This window comes from Trematomus bernacchii, unplaced genomic scaffold (genome assembly GCF_902827165.1).
Source record: "Trematomus bernacchii unplaced genomic scaffold, fTreBer1.1, whole genome shotgun sequence".
Taxonomy (NCBI): domain Eukaryota; kingdom Metazoa; phylum Chordata; class Actinopteri; order Perciformes; family Nototheniidae; genus Trematomus; species Trematomus bernacchii.
In genome coordinates, this window is record NW_022988050.1 from 6,593,741 (window position 1) to 6,617,355 (window position 23,615).

The following is a 23,615-nucleotide window of genomic DNA, read 5'->3' on the forward strand; positions in this document are numbered from 1 at the left end:
CTAAACCCCCCTAATTTCTCGGGGCAGAAAAACAAACTTTGATAGAAAAAGTTCTGTCAACAGTTATCACAATTTATACGGTAACTGCAATTTTAGATAAAGAAGCAATGTCATTTTTTTTTCTCAGCCAGATTCCACTTACCACTTTCAATTTTGGAGATTGAATACCTTGAAATGTTTAAACCTCCTACAAAAAACACAATTGCAGGCGACCCACTCTCTTAAATCAAAGTGCTGCAGCCTATTATCTATACATATGGAATACCTTGGCTGAAGAGTGCCTTCAGTGAGATACTGAAACACTTAAAAATGGCTGCAATTTAGCTGTTCAAGTAGGAAATATATTACATAAATCGGTTAGGTTCTCATGTTGTGCTGGCCTGCAGGTTACATAAATATATAATGGGCTATTATAAATGTTGAATTTTCACAGAGTTAATAAGTGAACTCGATCCAGCAGAAATGTTCTACATATGTAACATAGTCGCTGCTGGCCATCAAATTGTTTTGAGTGTTTTAGCAGGCTGATGTAAATGGAGGCTGTTAATGGGTTTATTGAGGTTATTGTGCGCATAGTCTCATGACGTCACTCCCTCACGCGTTGCATCTCGAGCCTCTCAATTCTCTGTCATCAGAGTGGAGGACAGTCCGGATCAAACGGGGTTGTTTTGTCTTTGCACCTGCGGAACGGGATGGATTTCTCCAGCTTTTAGAGGATGTATCGTTTAAACACAGTCCAATAAGGGCAGTTATGGACACTTAAAGTTGAATGCATTCCTTTATTAAGTTGGTTTAGAGTTTCATTGTGATTTATTTTCGGTCGCGGGTGTAAAGTTTTTTCCTCCAACCCACTGACAGCCTGAGTTGGAGTTGATGTGAGCGGAGTGAAGTGGAAATGGTCCACCACCAGCGCGCCTCTCTGTGTCACGCGTGTTTTTTTCAATCGTCCAAAAGTCCGACAGTTTTGCACGATGTGGTTTTAGCTGGTGGACTCGGGTGGAGAGTTTGGACTCTCACTGTTGGATCTAGCGGACGGATCATCACCTGAACTAACATGATGTACAACCCGAAGAAAAGCGGATCTGTGTGACAACTTTTATTTGAATCCCCTCTTTAAAAACCACTACAAAAAGCGCAATGTTTTTAATAACTTTTGTCATGATTTTGTCCTTCCCGGGTAAGTTACGCTTTCATCTGTTGATTATATTGGCTATAATATATTTTAAAACTGCACTTGTTCCTTTACAGTTTAACACAATACACGCAGCAGACAGTATTTGGAATAGGGCACTTCTAGCCAAATGGCCAAACGTATGATCTGTTTTGCTTGTTGGGGAAGTGTGTCTAAGGCTCATTGTGCATCTGACAAAATAATCAACCACTCTCTTGTAAATATTGTTAATTGACTGATCGATTACCTTTTGGTGTATAGAAACAAATTAAGAAATTAGTTCACATCTGCATCACAATTCTGTTCCTGCTCCCAGACTCCGGGTTCACCTTGAAGGGTGACGGCAGCTCGTCCTCCCGGCCCGTGCGCCTGGACTGCGTAAAGGCCAGCGAGCAGTGTCTGAAGGAGTACAGCTGCAGCACCCGGTACCGGACCATGAGGCAGTGTGTGGCGGGCAGGGACAGCAACTTCAGCGCGGTGCAAGGTTCCGAGGCTCAGGGCGAGTGCCGCAGCGCCATAGAAGCCATGAGGCAGAGCACGCTGAACAACTGCAGGTGTAGAAGAGGCATGAAGAAGGAGAAGAACTGCCTCCGGATCTTCTGGAGCATTTATCAGAGTTTACAGGGTATGCACTGATTCATAAGCTATACCTTTTAAAGTATAAGTTGTAGAAGAAGTATTAAGATTATTGCAGTCTTCCTTTTAGATTTGACCATTAAGTACAGTCATAACATCAGAACATTTCGTTTTTGATGTAAAAAGCATTAGGCTTATATTGGGTAATTACCACTGCTGTATCTGGCAAAGGTGGATCTATAAAACAACTGCTTGGTCTAATCTTCAATAATGCATTTTTTCCCCATACTGTTCACTTTATATGTGAAATATTGAACTGCAAAGAAATTGTCAGATAAAGGCAGTGAAGCAAAAAAGCACCACATTTGTTTCTGAAATAAATGTAGTAGAGTAGAAGTGGCTTATACTCAAAGAAAGTGCTTAAAACGTGTATTTCGGTCAAGTTAGAATAGTTGCTGATTGATAACACTGACTAATCACAGAATGAATCAGATTTCAGTAAGCAATTATCTCATATCGTATTGTACTTGTAACATAAGATCAAACTACTTCATGAGAACTATTGTCCAATTACACAACAGTATACTCATATTTACAAAACAACCATCAATATGAGTAATTAATAGGGATTCATAGTGTAATTGACAAAATGTTCAAGTGTATCAGATACCATCCTCCCACACCGCATGTTTGCATACACACAATGTCAAGCTCATATTGATGACAGTTCTTTTCTCTCCCATGCAGGTAATGATTTGCTGGAGTACTCTCCATATGAGTCAGTCAATAGCCGTCTTTCAGATATCTTCCGTCTGGCCCCCATCATCGCAGGTAAGAAGCTGCTTTTACGTCGCCAACATTCCTCAGGTTTTAGTTTGGACACTGTGCAAAGTTAAGTCACAGCACACACAGAGCCATTAAGTCTCAGTTGTACTCTAAACCCGGCTTAAATCACCACCCCACTGCTGCAAATCTGTCACTATTTGACAACCACTCTTCTGTTGCCGTCTGGTTTCAGGCTGCAGCTTTCAACGCCCATTATCTATCACAAAAGCTTTTTATCTGCCACTGTGACCCACCGTATACAAAGCAGAGTCATTTAGCATATTTCACTTTCAGCTCTCAAAGCGATGATGAGGGGTTTGTATTTCTTTCCACTGAAATAACACTGGAAGTAGCATTTAAGAGGTATTTTTGAATTAATTATGCCTTTTAGCGCAAAGCCTGTGTTGTCCGAGCACCAGGAGCTTGTAGAGCTTAATGTGTTGATTGTGAAAAAAACAGAAAAAGCCAAACAGAAAAAGCCAAACAGATATGTTGCGGTTTGTTGTTGCGAATGTATATGGTATAGTGGATGCTTTCAAATGTCAAAGGAGTGCATTTGGACTTACATATATGCAGGTCCATATTTAGATTTCACACACACAGAGAAGCAATTAACCATCTGTCTGCCTTCAATGGCACTGATAGAACAAGAGCTGTGTGTGACAAGTGTAGCACTCTGGCTCTCGTCAGTGTTTGGCTTTCTGGCTGCAGGAGGGCGTCTGCTGCACCGGCCAGCTACCATTCCAGTGGGGAAAAAATGGTCATTTGATTCTCCCTCTCTGCTGCTCCCTCTCTGCTGCTCCCTCTCTGCTGCTCCCTCTCTGCTGCTCCCTCTCTGCTGCTCCCTCTCTCCGTCTGGCTCTCGCTGTGATTGAATCCACTTAGCGTATCAAAGTGGCCCTGCTCCACACGCGATGACATAATGGCAAACTGTATTTCAAACACAGAGTAAAGAAATATTTATTGGAATTCGGATTTCTCCACAGCAATGCCAGACTAAGACGAATTGCAACAAAACTGAAAGTGGAAGAGTGGTTTCACAAGGCTTTCAGATAATGAGAGTACTAGTAAAACAAAACAGGAGTTACTAGAGGACAAGAACAACACATTTGCTTTTTGTAGATGAAACACAAATGTGAAATGTTTTGATCTTGATCTCTAGGATATTAAAATAAAATCTGATCTTCAACGTGCTCTTCACTCAGTCAAGGACTAATACAGACATGGCAGTTTAACTAGTGAATCTCTATTTGGTGCCATAAATAATCACCAATGTATTTGTGAATATCTGAGCAATATAAATTGAGATGCAGCCGAGTAGCCAGTTTAATGTATAGCTGTGTAAAAAGCCAAAGGCTATATGAAAAAATAAACCACCTATTGGGTTGAATATCAGGAATCCATTTGCCATAAGTGACCTCATTCCTCTCTGCAACTAAACCAGGCCTCAGGCAATCCGCAGTGTAAATGCAGTAGTAGAAAATCAAGCTGAAAATCTATGTTTGTTACTATACATTGAGGCAATATATACAAAAATATATCATTATATTTAATATATATGAATTAGCAGATGCATCTCAACTTCCTTATAACCCCTTGTTTTTGATTAAATATGTAATATATTTATGATATTTCTCATATAAATGACATTACTAATGAAAATAGCAACAATAAATCAACAAGACCACAAGTCTACAGTATAGCCATGCTTACTGCTCTCTGAGGATGTACATCAGTGTTTGAGCTAAGTGGCTACAGTATGTTCACAATGAAAAAGCCATCACGCTGATGTAAAGCACCATTTTAATATACCAAGCTAACATGTCCTACAGCTGAGGCTGATGGGAATGTCATTAGTTTTGCAAACCAAAGCAGTGCTTTCCACACAGACTTTACTTATTTGGCGACACGTTTTTTAATGAAACAGTAGGCATTCATATCCTAGCCAGCATCCACACAGATGTTGTTCGCCATTGTTTACTGCTATTCCTCAATCATCATCTAATATTTAATCAATCCGCAACCCATGCTATTAATCAGAAGTGTTCATGTTATGAACTGGACAGCTCAATCTTTGCAGATTAACCTTTTCCTATTTGTTTGGTAATAAATACAACTACTTATGATCCAAGCCAAGTGTCTTGCTGGCCACCCACTGATTAAAGTGAAGGGGGCCGGCAAAACAAGTCTCACTTAAGGTGGGCTGAGTTTTAAGGTGGACCAGCTTTGTTGTGCTCAGTTTTTAAAGTCTACCTTCACTGAGTCACTTTGTCATATGCGTCTACAGAAAGCGTCACTTCCAATATATTATTACATTGTTAATTCAAACTGAAAGGAGTGACATTCAAGCCAATAACAGCTCGAATATAGTCTCCAGAAACAGCTGAATTAAATGCTGCGTCATTTAGAAATCAATGAAGTTAATGAAGTGCCTTTCAGAGACGTTACAATGCTGCTGCGCCGACTGAGGGAAGGAGGTGACTACAGAACTCTGAACGAAAGAAAGAAAACTGCTTCTGTACAACATACTGTGTGTTTATGTCTATATAATCTTTATGTAAGCTTAAATAAAAATCTTTGCTAAATTCCACTGATCTTATTACAACTTTAGGTGATTCCAGATGTAACTCTAGCTTCTCTGTTATGCTTCGTTTGCAATCCCATAGCGAGAGTTAAGAAAATATTGTTGAAGGGTATATCTTGTACAACCACATTCCCAACTTATAATTAGAAAGATTTTTGGAGACAAGATGAACGGATTGTGCATTTCCTCAACCAGTCTGACACCACTGATGTAAGAGCAGATTACATCCCAAGGAAAATCTTTGGAGTGTACATGCTACATTTAAGAATAAGCAACGGAATTAACTAATTTTGTTCTCACTGCTTCCCTTTAACAATTAAATAGCTAAATTAGTGCTTATTTGAATATGTCAATTTAGACCAGTCTTAGGGCTTTAATTAATACCATTTGTATGTGCAGACAAACCACTTCTAATCTATTCCTATTAATACATTCCTGCCACTCGTGTTCCTATGATGATATAACCACAAGACATTGGAGCCCATTTCGTTTTAGAGTGTCAAACTTATTTTTTTTAAAACCCTCAAACCAGATCCTCAGTTTACTTGTAGGATTAACTCACGTGTACTGACCCCTACCACTGACCCCAGTACCGTTCCCCACTCCTCCCAGTCTATCCTCATCAGTAGTCCAACAGAGGTTCAAGTCGGTGAACAAGAGATGAAGACAGGCATGATGATTTTCCATTGCAAAGATCTCCAGAATAATTCAGTGGGTCTGGTTGCCTGGAGCAACAGAATCATCCTCTGTTGTCTTTGTCCTCTGCCATTGGTCCGATCAGACCATGAAGTAAATATGAGCAAACTGCTCCAGCTGAACATCAGAGTATAGAAGACAGTCTTTTAATCTGCTGATCCTTTAAACACAAGACTGCTTTCAGCCGTATCAGCGAATCATCTGAAGGCATTTCCTTTCCCACACTTTGTTTTCCTTCTGCCCCTCTGTGACCGCAGAATAACACCATTTGTTCCAACTGAGTTAACCAGAGGGAGCTCCAAACCCAATAATAGACACAAGTTATGGATTACAAGTTTGAAAATGTACTTAGATGCTGCGTAATCAAATAGTACAACTTAAGCATTCAGTGGCAAACTTTATCTTATTTATTAGCAAGCATATTGTGTCAAATGCTTATCCTAGAAGATATGCAACCATGGGTGATGCAAGCAATGGCTAATCATGACTTTGAGATAAGAAAATAAAACGCTGTCGGCTGCAAATGATGTTTTCAGTCAGGCGTGGAAGTATTTGACGTGCACAGCTAACCACACCCTGCACCCACACACAAGCACGTATGTACACAAACACTTAATCATTCATGCTATGTGCATTTGTGCTGCATATAGATAGAGACCTTCATCTACATGCAAATCACCCTGCCTGCACGTTTTCCCTTACATAGACGGTGACATCCTCTCAGTGCCTCAGGCTTTCCTTACATCTCTCAGATTGATGCATTAATGACTATCAATGCTTAAAAGTAGAAGGGAAGAAAAAAGACCCCCCTATTATTATTTAGCAAGTTCATAACTGACTTTATGAACAACACAAGGCATTGATTCGTGCTCTTGCTCTGATATCCTGCATAACATAACAGCGCTATGCGTCTAGTCATCTTAAAACAATCTGATCTATTAGAATCATTCTGAATATGGCCCACTTGAGACATGCAGGAGGTATTTCACTTCCGTTTGAATTAATATAGGACGACTACCTGGAGGATTAAATGGAAATAAAAGGAGGAATAGCTGGTGCGGTATGAACCAAGTGAGATTTAGCTAATTACATGGGTGCACTTTATAAATGGGTCTTGGGTCTGGTCATAAATACTGAGACTTTGGCGTGGATTTAGCGGTGCTGGCAGGGAGCCTGATAGGAGGCAGGGTGCCATGAAGGAATACGCCCTGACCATCGCTGTTTTCCATTATGGGAGATGACAAAGAGGGCACTAAGTGGAGGGATAGGTTTAGAAGGATTAAATAAAGCAGTGATACATTGTAAAGGAGGATATTATGGCATTAATCTGGACAGCATTCAAAGACTCTGCAATATAGTTGTCTTGCAGTTTGTGGGATAGGGCATTTTTAGGTAAATAAAGATAAAATGTTTAAGGTTTGGACATAGTTTTTAAACAAGACATGTCAAATATACATAATATACATACTTTAGCTGGATTCAGGTGCCAGAAAAGTTTCATTCAAAATAGACCAATGGGGAAATAATATGTGCCATATATAGTTATGAATCATCTGCATAAAAAAGGTAGCTTTTTGATACCTGGAAACAATGCATAAGAAAGGGAATGAAAGGCTAATACATATTTTCATTGAGGCAGAAATTGTAATTGGACCTTTAACACAATGCTTAATTTAGACCCTGGATTTAGACCAGGACAATGTAATCAACAATTTATTGATTGATTTTATTAAAATTATTATATGAAATGTCCAAACCTAAAATACATGAATAACTAATTAGATCGAGTTACAATTAGAAACCTTAACAAATGTATTTATTAAAATACACAGCCCTGTTCTTTAACATCGTTGTGAGCCACAGGACTCACCAATGCTGATCAGTTTTATCCGACCATATGCAGTGGGCTCCATATTGAAAGACTTTAAATCCACTTCTCCTACAGGTCTCCATACACACAGCTGGCTTTGGACACACTAATACTCTACTATAATCTGTGTTACTGTATAGGAGGATTTACATGGCAGACGCAGATAAAAAGGGAAATTCCATGACACCATGTTCCTATACATATTCTGGGATTACAAAGAAAAAGCTTGAGCAGTTGCTTTTCAGAACGTTTTTATCCAGAACTGCTACAATGGAATCAAACCATATAGAGAAAGGAGGTTTAATACCAGCTCTACTGCTTCTGCCACACCTATCAGTTATTTTTTACAACTCAACTAATTATTCTAAATATTTCTTCGCTGATAGCCGATTCATATCACAATTACTGTAATCAATATAAATAAACCAAAAATGGTTCTTTACAAACTACAAATGATGATATTAGTCAGACGCTCATAATGGTTCCGACATGGATTTATTGGATCCTTGGAGAAACATGCAGTTAAGATAATGACTGGCAAATTAATGTGTCATTACTGAGGGAAAGGAGAATAGCAGGCTGTGAAGTTAGTTTAAGCCATTTTCTCAATAATACATGGCTGCTGAGGTTAACAAATTAAAAAACTGACAAAAGAGAACATTAGATGGCAAAAGGTGGCTTATTAGTTCTTTTCTGTAAGTAATACAATACGACGTTGATATTGTCAGACCCAATTCACCCCCCCTATAGTTTGTTGAATGGTGGCATCAGTTCAGGAAATTCAGTTGGTGCTTTTTATATCATGTGCAAAGTGATAATAATCCATCTAAACCTGCCCTGTTTGGACATTTAATTAGCATAATTTGCAGCTCGTACACCAGTGTGAGTTTTGTAATTTGTTTGACTTTTTATAGCTCAAACAATGATTCAACTAGCCGATAAAGAAATCATTAATTGCACAATCCTAGTTCGTTTATTATGAAGTGCTTATTTTGTCTAACAGCTGTTTTAGTAAAGTGCACTAAAGTCCTGATACATATGTTTAAGAGCTAAACAAAGATGCTAGCCATGTGTCAATCAAGCTTTGGAACATGCTTAAGCTCACTAATTTGAAGTGTTGTTAGTAATTAAATATAAAAAACGTTATATATGCTGCTAAACGTTCATAATCGAGGGCCTTACAAACACTGTAACGCTTGGCTGCTGTATAATAGAAAAGTTTGGTTCTCATATTTTTACTTTAGTGAATGCACGCCCCCAGGACACCCTCTTCTTTGAGATATACATTTAACCCTACCATGCTGGCGGTCCTTCAAAAGGTCTTTTGTATAAACCAATTAGAGGTCAAAGGGTCAGATTCCAGTGTTTGCTACTCTGGTTTAGTTTGTGGTCCACATCAATGGCAGCATGGTGGCCTTGCTCAGGGGTGCAACTCAAGAAGGCTAAGTGACATTTGTTTTTCTTTAAGCCTATGGATCTTTGAACAAGATATGTTATATTTAAGGGGGGCATATCGCATTACAGTTCTTGGAATGCACTTCTAGGTAAATACATTTATTATACAAGAAACTAGAATAATGTTTAGTTAGAGTTATTAACATATACTCTAGGTTTACATGTTGGAACAGTCGTGTTATAATTATTTTTTGACAAATGACCTCTTTGTTTTTTTAAATGTCAGGCTTCACTCACTGCATTTTAAAGAGAAACATGACCATAGAGACTTTAAGACAGTAAGAGGATTACAGAAACAAGAAAAGAGTGTTTTTCTATTGATTACAATCAGTGCAAGCAGCACAGAACAAAGCACAGACAAATAATAATGTCCAACAAAGCCCTGTTTTTAAGACTCATTGCCAGTATTAAATAACTTCATAGACCAGCATGTGTTGAGCACATTTCTAGAATGTGCTACTACTAATGCCCTCAATATTCTTTTGTGGGAGTTTTCAATAAAAGTAATTTTTGAACTTTGCCATATCAACAATGTCATAACTCTCCCTCTGACTTCAATGTGATCTTAGAGACATTTAAATATGAATTGTACTCTTGAAACTGAGAATAGTTGACCCCGTAATTGGGTTATTAAATGCAAAAATGCTCCAGATAGAAAAGGTTTTCTCCTGCCGTGGGGTGCTGCGTCTTTCTGGAGTCACACTGTGACCTACAGCTCCAACCCTCTTACTCACACTTAGCTCGGCCCGCCTTCTACATCCACATACTTAGATGTAGACAATTATGTCTTAATCCACAAGTAGTTACTTTTAAAATGTGTGTTTTTAAGACCAGAGAGAGCATGTCTCTCTTTGTAACTGTAATTGAGGTAGAACTGTCACACCTATGGCCCCAGACCTACAAACAACCACTAAAGGATCACAGCCCACATCTCTAGGCACTTGTCAGATGTAAGTAATGGGTTTTGTAATATGTGATTAACCCAAGGTTCAACAATGTATTCAAATGTAATCATGGCTCATTCTGCGGTGCATGAAAGAGTGCAGTGAGCTTCAATTCCACCTCAAAAGGCAGAATTACAGAATTCACTCTTCCATGTCGAGGCTGAGGATACAGTTTGCGTTACTGTGCAGGACTCGCTGGAGCAGGAAGGACTTTATACCAACAAATAAGAAAAATGAGATGTGAGGGAGTCATTATGTGGGCCATGGAGTGCTTTTGATGTGATGTGATGGAAGGGCAGGCACACTGGGATGGAAGCAAAGATGGGTGACTTTTACGTTACCTTGAAGCAGGGAAAATGCACTCAGTCTGGGCAGGTTTTTTCACGTTGAACGTTTGTTTTGTTTTTCCCAGAGAGTTCAGACGTGTAACAAAGCAACTGCAACAAATGTGAAGCAACTGGAGCAACAAATTGGTGCAATAATTCATAATGAAGCCCCTTTAAAAGATTGCTATATAATGTTTGGAAATACAAGCATGAGTGAGTTCAACCTGGCTCAGTTGCTCTATTTAATTGTCAATAATGCAATACTAGTATAACATTATAGAAAATATATATATCTAGAGGGACATTTTTGAAAATGTTGTAAAGATTTATTCTGGTTATAACTTTAAGATGAATAATCTCTTCCAATCATTTTGGATAATTCATCATTTGGATAATTCAATAGTAGCTAAATATATTTAAATGTTATCTACTCAATACCTTTTTCCAATGCACCTCAAAGATACTCTCTTATGACTGGAGAAATGGAGATGTGCATTGTTACCAGGTATCATGTAAATAAACTGTCAGTTTCACATCCAGATGTAATGGAACTTTTACAAGTTGAAAATAGGGATTATGAGTGGAATATCCCTTTAAAAAAATAGTATTTCTTTGTGGAGCATTTCTTTCTCTTCTTCACTAGAAAAGCTCTTGTCTCTTGGCTGCACTGTTGGCTGCACTGTATCCCCTCATATAATTCACTTTGAAGCACTAATCCTTCATGATGCGAGAAACTGTACAATACATCTTACATGATGAAATATGAATTGATGCGTTTCTCTTCTTCCTCAGTGGAGCCTGCGTCTACAAAGCAGAACAACTGTCTGAACGCTGCCAAGGCCTGTAACCTGAATGACACATGTAAGAAGTACCGCTCGTCTTACATCACCCCGTGCACCAGCAGGGTGTCGGTGTCTGAGGTCTGCAACAAGCGCAAATGCCAAAAGGCCCTACGACAGTTCTTTGACAAGGTAATTAGGCATGTGATTTCTCAGCGCTATGTTCTGCTTTTGTGTGTGTTTGATGTTGCAGTTGCTGCTAAAATCAACATCAAAACTACATGTCAAATTGTTTTTCTTTGAAACTTTTGAATACAATCGCTCTGAAAAAGTCACAGTGACTTACCAGAACTTAAAGGTCACCTATTATTCAAAATTATTTTTTGCACACGTTATTATTAATAATATACAAATAACAGTGTTTCCCATACATCGACATACAAACCCCACAGATCCTCAACTCCGGTGTGTCTCACTCATTAAGGCGACACACGGCAGTTTGAGATTTTGAGATTTTGTGCTAGTTTGATTCCATAACATGTTTTCTTTCACGCTTTTGGAAGGAAAACATACAAAATACACATTTAAATGTTTATTTTAATTATAGTTTGTCTATTTGCGTCTGTAGATTTCCCCTAAATTCACCAAAAGTTAGCATTCTAACGTAACAAAGTACAGCGACCGCTGTTTGCACCATGTCATCAGAGGTATCGTTGGAAAGCTCCGTCTCTGCACAATCTCATCGGATCCAAATATGGTAATTTCCTTTGTATCAGCAACCAATCGTGAAAGTACAAAGGGGTCTTAAATCAAAAAACGAAATCTCATTGGCTGGTGTCAATTTCTGACAACGTGATTCGTTCAGATGCGTTTTCGCTGGAAATTTAAATCTCAAAATGGCAAAAGAACAGCGAAAAAAACATTCACATAGAAGACTACAACAATTGTCACTTGCACGAAGCAATTTTAGACAAAAAACAAATGATCCCGAATATGAAATACGTTCACGGAGTGCGTCGAGGCGCAAGCTGTCATCCAAAGAACAGCAGGGTTTAGGTAGCGCCACACAGCAATCTTTAAAGGTCGTTTTCTCAAAATGAGTTTTTTCTCCTATTCTGACTGAGAAATGTCCACTTCAGTAGCACGTACATACACCAAACCTTCCAGTTTTATTCCTATCAATATTCTGAAGGCTTTTACAGAAGGGTTTGTTCATATATCATTCATAGCCTGAATTATATAACATTTTATACCTAAAAACATGGCGAAAATTGATATTTTACGGCTGTTGACAATATTTTCTGATTTATGGAGAGATAAAAAGAGATATCCAAAATCCCTTCTGTAAAAACTTGCGGTGCCCCTACAAATAGAATCAAATTCTGTGGGAAACACTGGATAATAATAATTAAAAAAATATATTTATTTATAAAATGTGTGACCCCCACTTTGGGAACCCCTGTCCTAAGCACCATTGTGTTCTTTTTAAGCAAATATCTCTCAGAGGGGCGTTGGGAGTGGCTCCTTATTTTCATTTAAAGTAACAGACAGAAAATCAGCCCTTTTGAAACAGGGCTGAAACAGAGGGGATTATGGGATGCTACTATGCACGATCAGTTTGGTATGTTGAGCCAAACACTTCAGAGACATGTTTTGTATATATATCTGAGACCTATAATATATTGATGAAAAACAGTATAATAGGGGACCTTTAACTATAAAAGTATTTATTAACTGGATATGGTAAGTTCCTCAACTACTCTCGCAGGTGGTAGTGGCATTGGAATTAAAATATGTTTTTTAAGACATCAATGGACATTTTTTATGTTTTATTTCCATAAAAAGGTCCCATCTAAATACAGCTATGGGATGCTGTTCTGCGCCTGTCCATCGGGGGATCCGACAGCATGTGCAGAACGCCGACGGCAAACGATTGTCCCCGTTTGTTCCTACGAGGACAAAGACAAACCCAACTGTCTGTCTCTGCAGAACTCATGCAAGACCAACTACATCTGCAGGTACGAAGTGACGCTTAATGGGCTTCATCTTCACTCTTATGCAGTCTAACGTTCTTCACAATAGTGTTGGTTTTTGTTACGACTTATTATTGAACATTATAAATGTGGCAAAATACTTTATTTGTCCCACAGAGGGGACATTTACATTTGTTACAGCGGAAAAGAGCTAAAGACAGCTTAATGTTAACTAAGAACACAGTCCCCCTGCTTCCACTCCTACTGCTATTTATTTAACTTTTTACTTTATTATTTGCCCCTTTTGTTTGTTTGTTTGTTTACCATGTAAAGCGGCCTTGGGTCCCTTGAAAGGCGCTATACAAATGTAATCTATTATTATTATAATAATTATTATTATTAAGAAGCATGCATAAAAAAATTATTAAAAAAGTAAAAAGATTACACAATTTACAAAATACACATCCTGTAACAGTTCTGAAGATTTAGCAGCCAGGTATATATTGCACAGTTATTAACGGCATATATATATATATATATATATATATATATATTGCACATAGTTGGTATTTAACAACAAGTTAAGCTAATGAGGAAATAAGCATCTTGAATTTGTTATGTTTTTAGGTCAAGGCTGGCAGACTTTATCAGTAACTGTCAGCCAGAAGCTCACTCCATATCGGGCTGTCTGAGGGAGAGCTACGCCGACTGTCTGCTGTCTTACTCGGGTCTAATTGGTAAGTTCTCTGAAGCATTTGAAAATTGGCCTCAGAATTGCGTAGATAAGACTGGTAACAGGACCTAAAGCTGGACTACTGATGCCCTTTGTTCTGTGCCTCTGATATTACTCAACAACGTGTGGCATCCATTCAGATTAACATGTTGCAAGGTCGTTTTTGAAATCAATTATTTGCCGGACAATATTTTTTAATGAGAAGCATGATTAGAGGTGATGTAAAAAGCTTTAATTGGATTCTGTTTGTCTGAAGCCAAAAGATAGCAGAAACCCATTTAAAGAGTAGAATGTTGATTGTTCTTTCAAAAGAGCTGCACATAATATGTGCTAGTTCTTTAAGCTAAAAACAATGGTGGTGATATTTTACCATGACAGTCACTGTGCAGCTATGGCCTTGTTCAAACAGTTAAATAATTCACTTTCCCAAACAGCACTTGTTAAAGAAAGAATAGACTTAGGTACAAATGTCATTTTAATAAAATATAGGAGAAAGGATATATTAAAATATAAATCAAAACATGAACGAATGTCACATGACGTGCAGCCTACATACTGTATAGCACTTTATCAAAGATTACACAGGAACTGCGAATCCTTCTCTGTAGGCATGTATAATAATACAAAGCTGTGTAACAGATGATTTTCAGATGTTAACCAGCAAGCCAAATAACTTAATGTATTCTCCAGTGGAGATTGAGGCACCAGATCGCAGTTTATGAATTGCAAGTCCATATAGGGTACAATTCATTATAGCTCTGTGCAAGACTAGTGATTATTTCCTTTTGTTCTGCCTCTCTGCCATCAGCGGGTTCCATTATGTAGAAAAGGAACAACGCTGAGTTTTAGTAATGAGATTTAAACACAGGGCAACAGTGACCAATTGCAAACTCAACAGGCGGACATTTTAATCTACACCATTAATATTGCACTCCACACAGGTTACACCCTCTAATGGGGCCCCCTGGCTTCACCACTCACTTCTGTCTCCGTACACAGACATTTGCATGTACTTGCACAGCTAATAACTAAGAGCCTACTCAACCCATGCTTCCTGTAAAAAAAAAAGGGGGCAAATTGTCCTCTTTTTCAGTTACATCAAGATGACAAAATTGGCCAAAAATTGTTTAATTTAACTTGAAGTACGCGTGTCCCAGTTCGGTCACAACGGTCGACTCCAATAGGTGGAAGGCAGCCTTGAAAACTTTTTTCAAAACACTTGAATATTTGTGCATGTTGTTGAACAGGCCCTGGCATATATAATGCGTATACTTTACAAGTCATGGAGGCTTATAATCACGATGCAGCAGGTGGTGACATCAGTGAAAAGGCAAAGGGGGGGAATGGAGATAAAGGCACCCTGTAATATTGAATATCTCACTCTCATTGGCCGACCTGAATATAGACATTTGAAACCAAAAGAGTCCCGTTACAGAGGGTTTCAACTGTGAGAGTGGGACTACAGTTTCAAAGACTCAAAGTAGTTTTCTCCTCCTTTATGCTGCAGGTACAGTGATGACACCCAATTATGTGCGATCTCTTGGCATCACCCTGTCACCCTGGTGCGACTGCAGCAGCAGCGGGAACAGCAAGCCAGACTGTGACAAATTCTCTGAGTATTTCACTGACAACAGATGCCTACGTGAGTTCAAACCTTGCACTTTTCTTCACCACAGAATGCCAGATTGACCATTTTCTATTTGTAATTAAAGACTAGGAGATGATGAATAAAACCTGGAGTTGTATGATGATCTTTGTTCTCACTTTCAATACAATGAGTGTTACTTTGAGTGTTATAAGAAATATCTTTAGATCTTTTAACAGCTATTTTTTTCTCATTCAGACTCCAAATCATGAGGGTATATAGAAGAGCAATATGAATTGAATGGCAATGTCCTAAATTGCTTTTACAATAACTCATGCCCAATACGTTATTACTATACAAAGAAACACATTTCAAATGTGCTGGTGCAAAGGTATCTTAGAATAAATGTCAAATAGAAATTGCATTACAACCTTTTATTTTACACGTTTTCTTAATTCAAGCAGGGATGAAGTACATTTTTTGTGAATCGTAAATATTAAAAAGGCGGACGCTGCTTTTAAAAAGGATCTCTTGAGAAAGGTCAAGTCATTTCTTCTCCTACACAACTATCATTTATTTAAGCTGAACATGGACAAAATATTCAGAGCCATGGCATTTGCTCTTATTTCTAAAGCATCTGCTAACTTATAAGATGCGCATAATTTGTTATTAAATGGAGGTTCAGAGGGCATTTTGTTAGATAATACTTATTGTAAGTATTACATGTTTTTATAACATAGAAGTAATGACATTGGGTGCATATTAACTCATGTTTGAAAACAGATGGTTTATTTTGCTTTCCAGTCACATTCCATTTAGTTTTCAAACGGAATAATAGTGCATACATTCAGAAAAGGATCAATAAGGCCATTCATTAATACACTGTTCTTGCAGGTAATGCCATCCAGGCATTTGGTAATGGCACTGATGTTGGAGTTTGGCAACCCCAACCCCCGATCCAGCCCACTGTGCTGGAGCCTAGCATCACCCGGCGGGGGGGGAAGGATCGAACCGGTAACGGGCTGGATTCACTGAGCGACATGAACAAACTGGACCTCAATGACGACTCATTATACAACATCTGTGGGACCTTACAGGTGAAGTGATTTAAAGTAGAGAGTTTCAAAAGTTTCGTTTCTGTGTTCAAATATACAGTAGGATGTAACTTTTTTTTAAATGTTATATTTAATTTAACCATTAAATCTGTGTGTCTTAAAAAAAAAAAGAAGAGTAGAAGATATGGAAACTGCATCAGTTTTTATTAGATTTTAAAGTCAACATTTTTGGAGAAAGCACAAACTAATCTAAAGAAATACGCAACATTTTGATGCAAATTTAATCCAAGGAGTAAATTATTTTTGACTGCAACGTTTTTTTCATGCTTACAGACAAAACAAACATATCAGTGTATGGAAATTCATAATAGAACTTTTCAATTTCTCAGTCAATTTACCTCCACTAATCTCTTCAATAGAGAAACTGTATTAGTCTTCTAAGGATTTCCATGCTGAAAAAGAACAGCTACTTTTATTACTGGTATTATCATTAAAAATACTAATCCTTATGAAGTCATTTGTTTGTAGTGAGTTCTCCTCTTTTTATGGCTGAAGCCTACAATAGGACAGTGCCATTTTAAGGAAAAATAAGATGAAAACATTTACCACAACAACAAAGGATTTTGATATTTCCTTTTTGTCCTTGTGCATTTCAAAAGGCATCAGAAACCTCTCCAAACTTCTGAGCTAAAGTGCCAGACTCTAAATTGATATCAGGGGGAGATCTATTCAGAGCTTTGTGTCTGCGCGTCAGACGTCTGGCTCCGTCACCTTGATGGATCGGGGTCTATGAAGGCACAGAATCTCCCCCCCCCCCCGCAGAAAGATGAGACGTCAGAGCGGAGTCAGAGTCGCCCAAGCTGTCATGTCAAAGCTAATTTGTTGCCAGAGTAACATCACAAATGGCCCACAGGGGTAGCATGTGCGTGTGCGTGTGCGTGGGCGTGTGCGTGTGCAGGGAAACCATTTTATTGTATAGGCAAGGCAAGTTTATTGATATCCTTTCTAAAAAAAGTGTCTTCCAATTTCCTTTTTCTTGTGATTTCCTACCTCTTTAGGGTTAAAAAAACATCTATTTTTGAATTTTACAATATGTCCGCTGTAGAGGACATAAGGACCATTTTAGTGCATGGGATAAAACCATAGACTGTATATATATGGATAAAACACACCTTTCAACACAAAGCAACTCAAAGTGTTTTACAAAAATTAAAGACATTTAAAAAAGGGCATTTAAAAAAAGTCATTAAAAAGCAAAGATAATAAAATAAACATTAAAAGAAAAAATACATGAATAAAAGTTACAGTATACAGTAGGTGTACCGCTTATCTTTATTTTTAGGTGCATGTTTGCTGACATTTCTTAGTTGTTAGTTTTGAAACAACTTATCTGTTCATGCTTGAAAAATGTAAATGTTGATACTGATTACTAGAACTAGACTTTTTTTTTAAAAAGCTAATTTGAGCATCATTTTGAGAACTGTGTTGCTCTGACAGTGACCCAACAAATCAAAAGTACATTTTTGACCTTGGAGACAGTAGTCGGCAAAATGACCTCACCACAATGTCCATTAAGTAACATACTGATCATATTGCATATCTTTCTCAGCAGATCAAGTTTCCACATTTCAAGCACCACTGAGAGTTCTTTCTACTGCTCCCAATTCAAAATGTAAAGAAAAATACATCTAATTTTAACATCTTAGACTCCTGGGACAAATCCATCTGTTGAGGAACATTGTGTGATATGATCGCAAGCTTTAAAACAGCTAACTGCGGCATCGAGCTTGTTGTGACATTGTTTACACTAGACTCACATTTTATTCTTAGATCTTACTCATTTGACATGTGTCTCTTCATCCGTATAAATGTGCTTCAAAAGGAACTGTTTGGCTTCACCAACACTTCAGACCTTTGTTATCCTCTTCTGATAAATACTATTGGGCTATATTTTTAAATGAGATGATATCACATAAGGGAGACAATCTATCATGTTGGCTTTTAATAGCGATAATATGATTTATCTTCAGTTAAAAAAAAAAAACACATCCTCCAGGAGAAAAGACCTCCTATAGAGCAATTAATCACTCCTCTCAGGTTCATAGAATTCTTTCTACTTAAAAACCAACGCATGGACTGTTTATAATGTCCCCAAACCACCATGGAGTCACTTTATCATTTTCTGTTCTTCATCTGTATCTATGAGTGTGTGTTTGTTTGAGTGTGTACAAAATGTGTGTGGGTATTTTTGTGTGTGGCTGAAAAGGTTTGAGGAAAAGTTTTAAATGTATTAAACTGTCATAACCTTGAGTTGGGGATCTCACACACACACACACACACACACACACACTTTTACACAAACAACTGGAATCTCCTGCCCGAGGAGGAGGATTATACAAAGAGGTGCATGTAGGTCTAAACCATGGGAATTGGTGGGCCCTGAAAGCATTATCATAAATCTTATTGTTGTTGATGCAGTAATGATTTTTGCTCATCCTTGTTTTACTTCAAAGTCGATGCCCTTCCTTTAGCAACCTCCAGACAGAGACAGTTTGTTCACTCCACTACGCTGACACTGGCTAAGAGAAAGTCAGCCGTTTGCTTCAGAGCATCTTTGCAGCCAGACTGCGATCTTAAAATACAGGCAAACGAAGAATGAAAATCGATGTTTCTGTGCCGTCACTTACTTATTTTTTGTCCTTCCAGGCCCAAAAACTGGTGTCGAATCTAACGGTGGATACTGCTCAATGTGTGGTGAGTATCGTTTTATACAATCTATTCAATTCATTATTTCAGTGTTGAACTACATATTTGTAAGGCAAATTATTGTTGTGAGCATTCTGATATCATAAGATACAACTACAATATATGGATCCTTAAATGTTGTTATTAAAAGACCAGAACTATGCTTCTCACAGTCCAAATGTCTCGAGCAAAACTTGACGCATGTTTTTTTTTACATTCAAAAGCTGACAAATGCAGAAACACAAAGAATCTGATCCGTGTTTAACCATCCAAATATAACTGACAATTAAACAAAAAGGCAGATAATTGCTTTGCCGTTCTAATTCATCAGGTCTTCATATGCACAAATTAACTAAAAGATATCTAAAATGTAAAAACAAATAACTCTGACCCTGAATTTCAAACCCAACATTATCAGAAATGGTGCCATCGTTGTAGAGTTCATAGTGAAGGAAAAACATATATTTCTAGATATCGTTCTACTCAACCTAACCTCAAAACGATGCTCTCTTCCCTCAGAACCATCAGCTGGATGAGTCCGCTGACTCCAAGGCCAACGCTCGCAGCGCGGCGGCAGACTTCACCTTCTCAAACCCCTCAAGTGTGCTCCTCGCACTAACCGTCGCTTTAATACGGCTCAAAGGTTTCCACCTTTTGTAAGATCTGAGGACTACGGATCAACACTCATCAGGTTCAACTCATTTTTGATTTAGACATTTGCCTAAGTGTGACACCTGCATTTTTCTTGAAATGGAACTACAGTAAGAGCGCTACGAACCTAGAAAACTGAGGATTATATCTGAGGAGTCCACGATGCTGAAATCAGACTCATTTGCCTTCCATAGGGGCAATTCGGGTACTTCAAGAATCAGATTCACACCGAGGAAGACTCACTTTTTTTGGAGCCAAACCCTGTGATATGATGAGCACGTGCGTAATGTCACTTCTTGGGAACCGTTGCATATCAGTGCACATTTGACTGAATGGACGGCCAACGTGCGGAGGAGTGTTTTCGGGATAAAGTGGATCATCGTTCTGCATAACTGTGCTTTCATTCGTCCAGTCAGTAAACTGCTTTAGTTCAACAACAGGAAAACTAGGTGTTGTGCTAATGTATAAATGTCACAAGGGACAACTAACACGTCATAGACACAACGTATGGAACATGATTCATAACACATGCTAACTAAATCAACAGCGTAACATTTTGTCAGAGTATTCTCAAAGTATAAAGACGGAAGAACGCAAACAGCTTCTCTTCTACATGTTCGGTACTAGGTATAGATTTGTTTTGTAGATTGATTTGATTGTTACGGTGGTTTGTGGTTTAATCACATCGCCTCTTAAAGAACATTTTGTACATACGATGCATAAAGTGTGCACTCAATTACAGTGTGCTGCCGTCAGCTTGTTACATATCGTCTGTAATGTTTTTTGAGAGTCTATGTTAGTATCTGGAGACTGAGGCCTCTCAGCATTACCCAGTGTAGCTATGATTTAGAAAATGTGATGGGGTTCTTTAATCACGTGGTGATCACGTATGACTGTTGTGTGATTGTTTTAGATGCAAAGAGCATATCGTTATCTTAAACAGTACTTTTTCCTCGAGGAAAAGCAAACTATCTGTAACACCAACAAGAGCATACAGACTTACAAAAGTGATTTAAATGGATAAAACAAAGTAATGTCATGCTTCTGTTCTAATGAAAGTACATATGTTCTGATATTAATCCATATTCTTCACACTGCTTCCATTTCATTTGATTTTTCATAACGTCCTGTTGAACAGTATAAGGAACTAAGTTTGTTTTTTTAATAACAATGTGTACATATCCACTAGAGCAAATGCCAAAAGATTAAAGCCAAGATGAATACATAATTATTATAAACAGGGCAACTCTTTTTTATCATTCAAAGAATGTACAACATGATGAAAACTTGTTTCTTGCCATTTCTAAAAATAAGAGTGTTCAAATCACATACATTAAAGCCTGTAATGATGCACCTCTTTTAGATTTCAAATGTATTTGTAATGTTTTGGTCCAAAAATACAACTGTGTATCTGACCTATAGATATTACCAGCGTACACTTGAAGACATCTCATAAGGGAGGCCACTTTTATGTACAAGAAGTCTTCATGACCATTTGAAACATTGGAAATCTGAAATAAAAATGGTGAACAATGACTCATGCTGGTTTCTACGATCAACTGCAAACGATACATCCTGTTTTTGCCTCATAATATTCCTTTACCCCAATGTTAGTTCTGTATTTTTAGCATCTAGGATTATAAGACAGCAGCAGACAGGTTGCCATTGTCAGTCCGATCACATCAGTCCCGTTGCGGGGTGACACGGCGTACAAGGACGCAGCCTGTAGAGGACGGACTGCTCACTGGACATGTCTCGCCAAGAATATGACACACCTGTTTTGGCACAGTGATGGAATACTTGACCTAGAGAGGGAGAGAGTCTAAGATTTATGTCCCTGAACCAAAAGGACGAAAACATCCCGCTCATGTTATGCATGAGATGGAAATGACAACTCTCCATTTTAACTGATAAAGGGAAAGTAGAGTGGTTGGAGAAATTGTAGTACATTAATTTCTAACAAATATTTGCAATACATTGGGACGATACATGTGTAGCTAAAACTTTAATGCACAATGTCTGCCATTGAGCTGTATTGCCGTTTAAAAACTACAAAAAACACACTGTTATGAAGCTTTCAAGGTCCTTTAGCTGCCATAAACACTATTATTAATCCACGGCTTAAAATGGTACCAAACAAACGCTATTTACTACTCCATAAGAAAAGTTCGCTAAAAACAAAGCATATTATTATGTTTTATCTTAGAAATTAAAACGTATATTTGTGAAAGATTTAAGTTGCACATCTTCAGAAGGACTGAGCTAGGGGATGAGAGCGATAGACAGGATGGACCAACACAGTGTTGAATGTGTTAAAAAAACTAATATAATTAACAGCCGTAAATATAAAAAGGTATCTATACACAATGTGGTATGAGATGGTGATCAATCAAAGGGGTCCTACAACATGGAATTCAAAGTCATCATGAAACATTTCTAAAAGTTGGGCCCATTTTATTCTGTTAGTTACATGTTGTTGTGTTTGTTCGTTCATGTTCATCAGTTTCTAGAAATGGATACAGGTCATTGAACAACCCACGCAGCACTACTCATAGTTCCAAATTCGTCATTGGATTTGATGGTACTATGACAGATGTGATTAAAATAAAAATTGCACTGCTAAGGATTTAACAATGTAACACATTAGTGACTAAGATAACAGTTGTCATCAAACCTATGATAAATACTATTACTCGCCAGTTTAACTGTTTCCTCGCCATAAAGCCCAGAGGACTGGGTTACAGTATTTTGAGATGCCCCCTCCCACAACTATAGCACCACTGCAGGTATACCAAATCCTAAGGTTCGGCCTGGCATAGATTATAAAGAAACTGATAAAAAAAGGTTTAATCTTAGCTGCCTGGTAGGGATCACATCTAATTACCGCCACTTTGACCTCTCCGGCGACGTCGTTTCAGCCGCTCCAAACTGCTCTGTGGATTTCACCCTTTCCATTAGCCAGGAGAGCAGCACCAATTTCACTTTATTACTTGCTTTTTCTGTTGTGTCCAAATGTCAGGGAGTGCCTGACTTATCCACAGTAAACACTCCACGGCTTCACTTATTCTGAGAGGCTTCCCACCATGTTTTCCACAGCAGAGCAGAGATAAGAGATAATAAAGCCGTTCTTTGATTGCACATTGGAGCCAAAACTATAAGCTCTACTTAACTGAAAAGACTGAAAACTTCTTAAATCACTGGATCGATAGACAACCTTTTAATGTACGTACTGGAGAGAGACAGATAACCCTGTTGACCTTGATAGGATTTGATCACACACACAAGTCAATATTTTATTTAAGAACAACAGAATTTCTTGTACAATATGAGATAATGAACTCTTAAAATGACCAGTAACTAGACACCTTTTGGTTTAGCTGCAACTAACTGATATAAATCAGAGAAAATGCAACAAAACCTCACATTAAAGAATCTAGAACCAAACGTATTAGTATTTCCACTTGAATTGAACAATCAACTGTTTACCAAAATGAATGATGTGTAATAATTTCAGTAAAAATACAGTACACCCGAAAAAACAACCTGAATGGAAAAGAAAATTCAGTTGAAGCCATTAGTCATCAAGAATAATGTACTATTGATATTTCCTGATACAGCAAACTGATGACTCATCACCTGACACCTTA

At 38.0% G+C, this 23,615-nt stretch overlaps 1 protein-coding gene across 1 annotated transcript; it reads left to right on the forward strand.

The window, feature by feature from the left end:
* The first annotated feature begins 664 nt into the window (after positions 1–664).
* On the forward strand, positions 665–21,504 carry gfra1b (gdnf family receptor alpha 1b). Its single transcript, XM_034118956.1, has 10 exons — positions 665–1,177; positions 1,488–1,796; positions 2,495–2,578; positions 11,240–11,418; positions 13,072–13,244; positions 13,827–13,936; positions 15,440–15,574; positions 16,412–16,614; positions 19,279–19,326; positions 19,837–21,504. Exons 1-10 carry the CDS (start codon positions 1,138–1,140, stop codon positions 19,975–19,977), a joined length of 1,422 nt encoding a protein of 473 aa, XP_033974847.1. The 5' UTR covers positions 665–1,137; the 3' UTR covers positions 19,978–21,504.
* Positions 21,505–23,615: the final 2,111 nt, after the last annotated feature.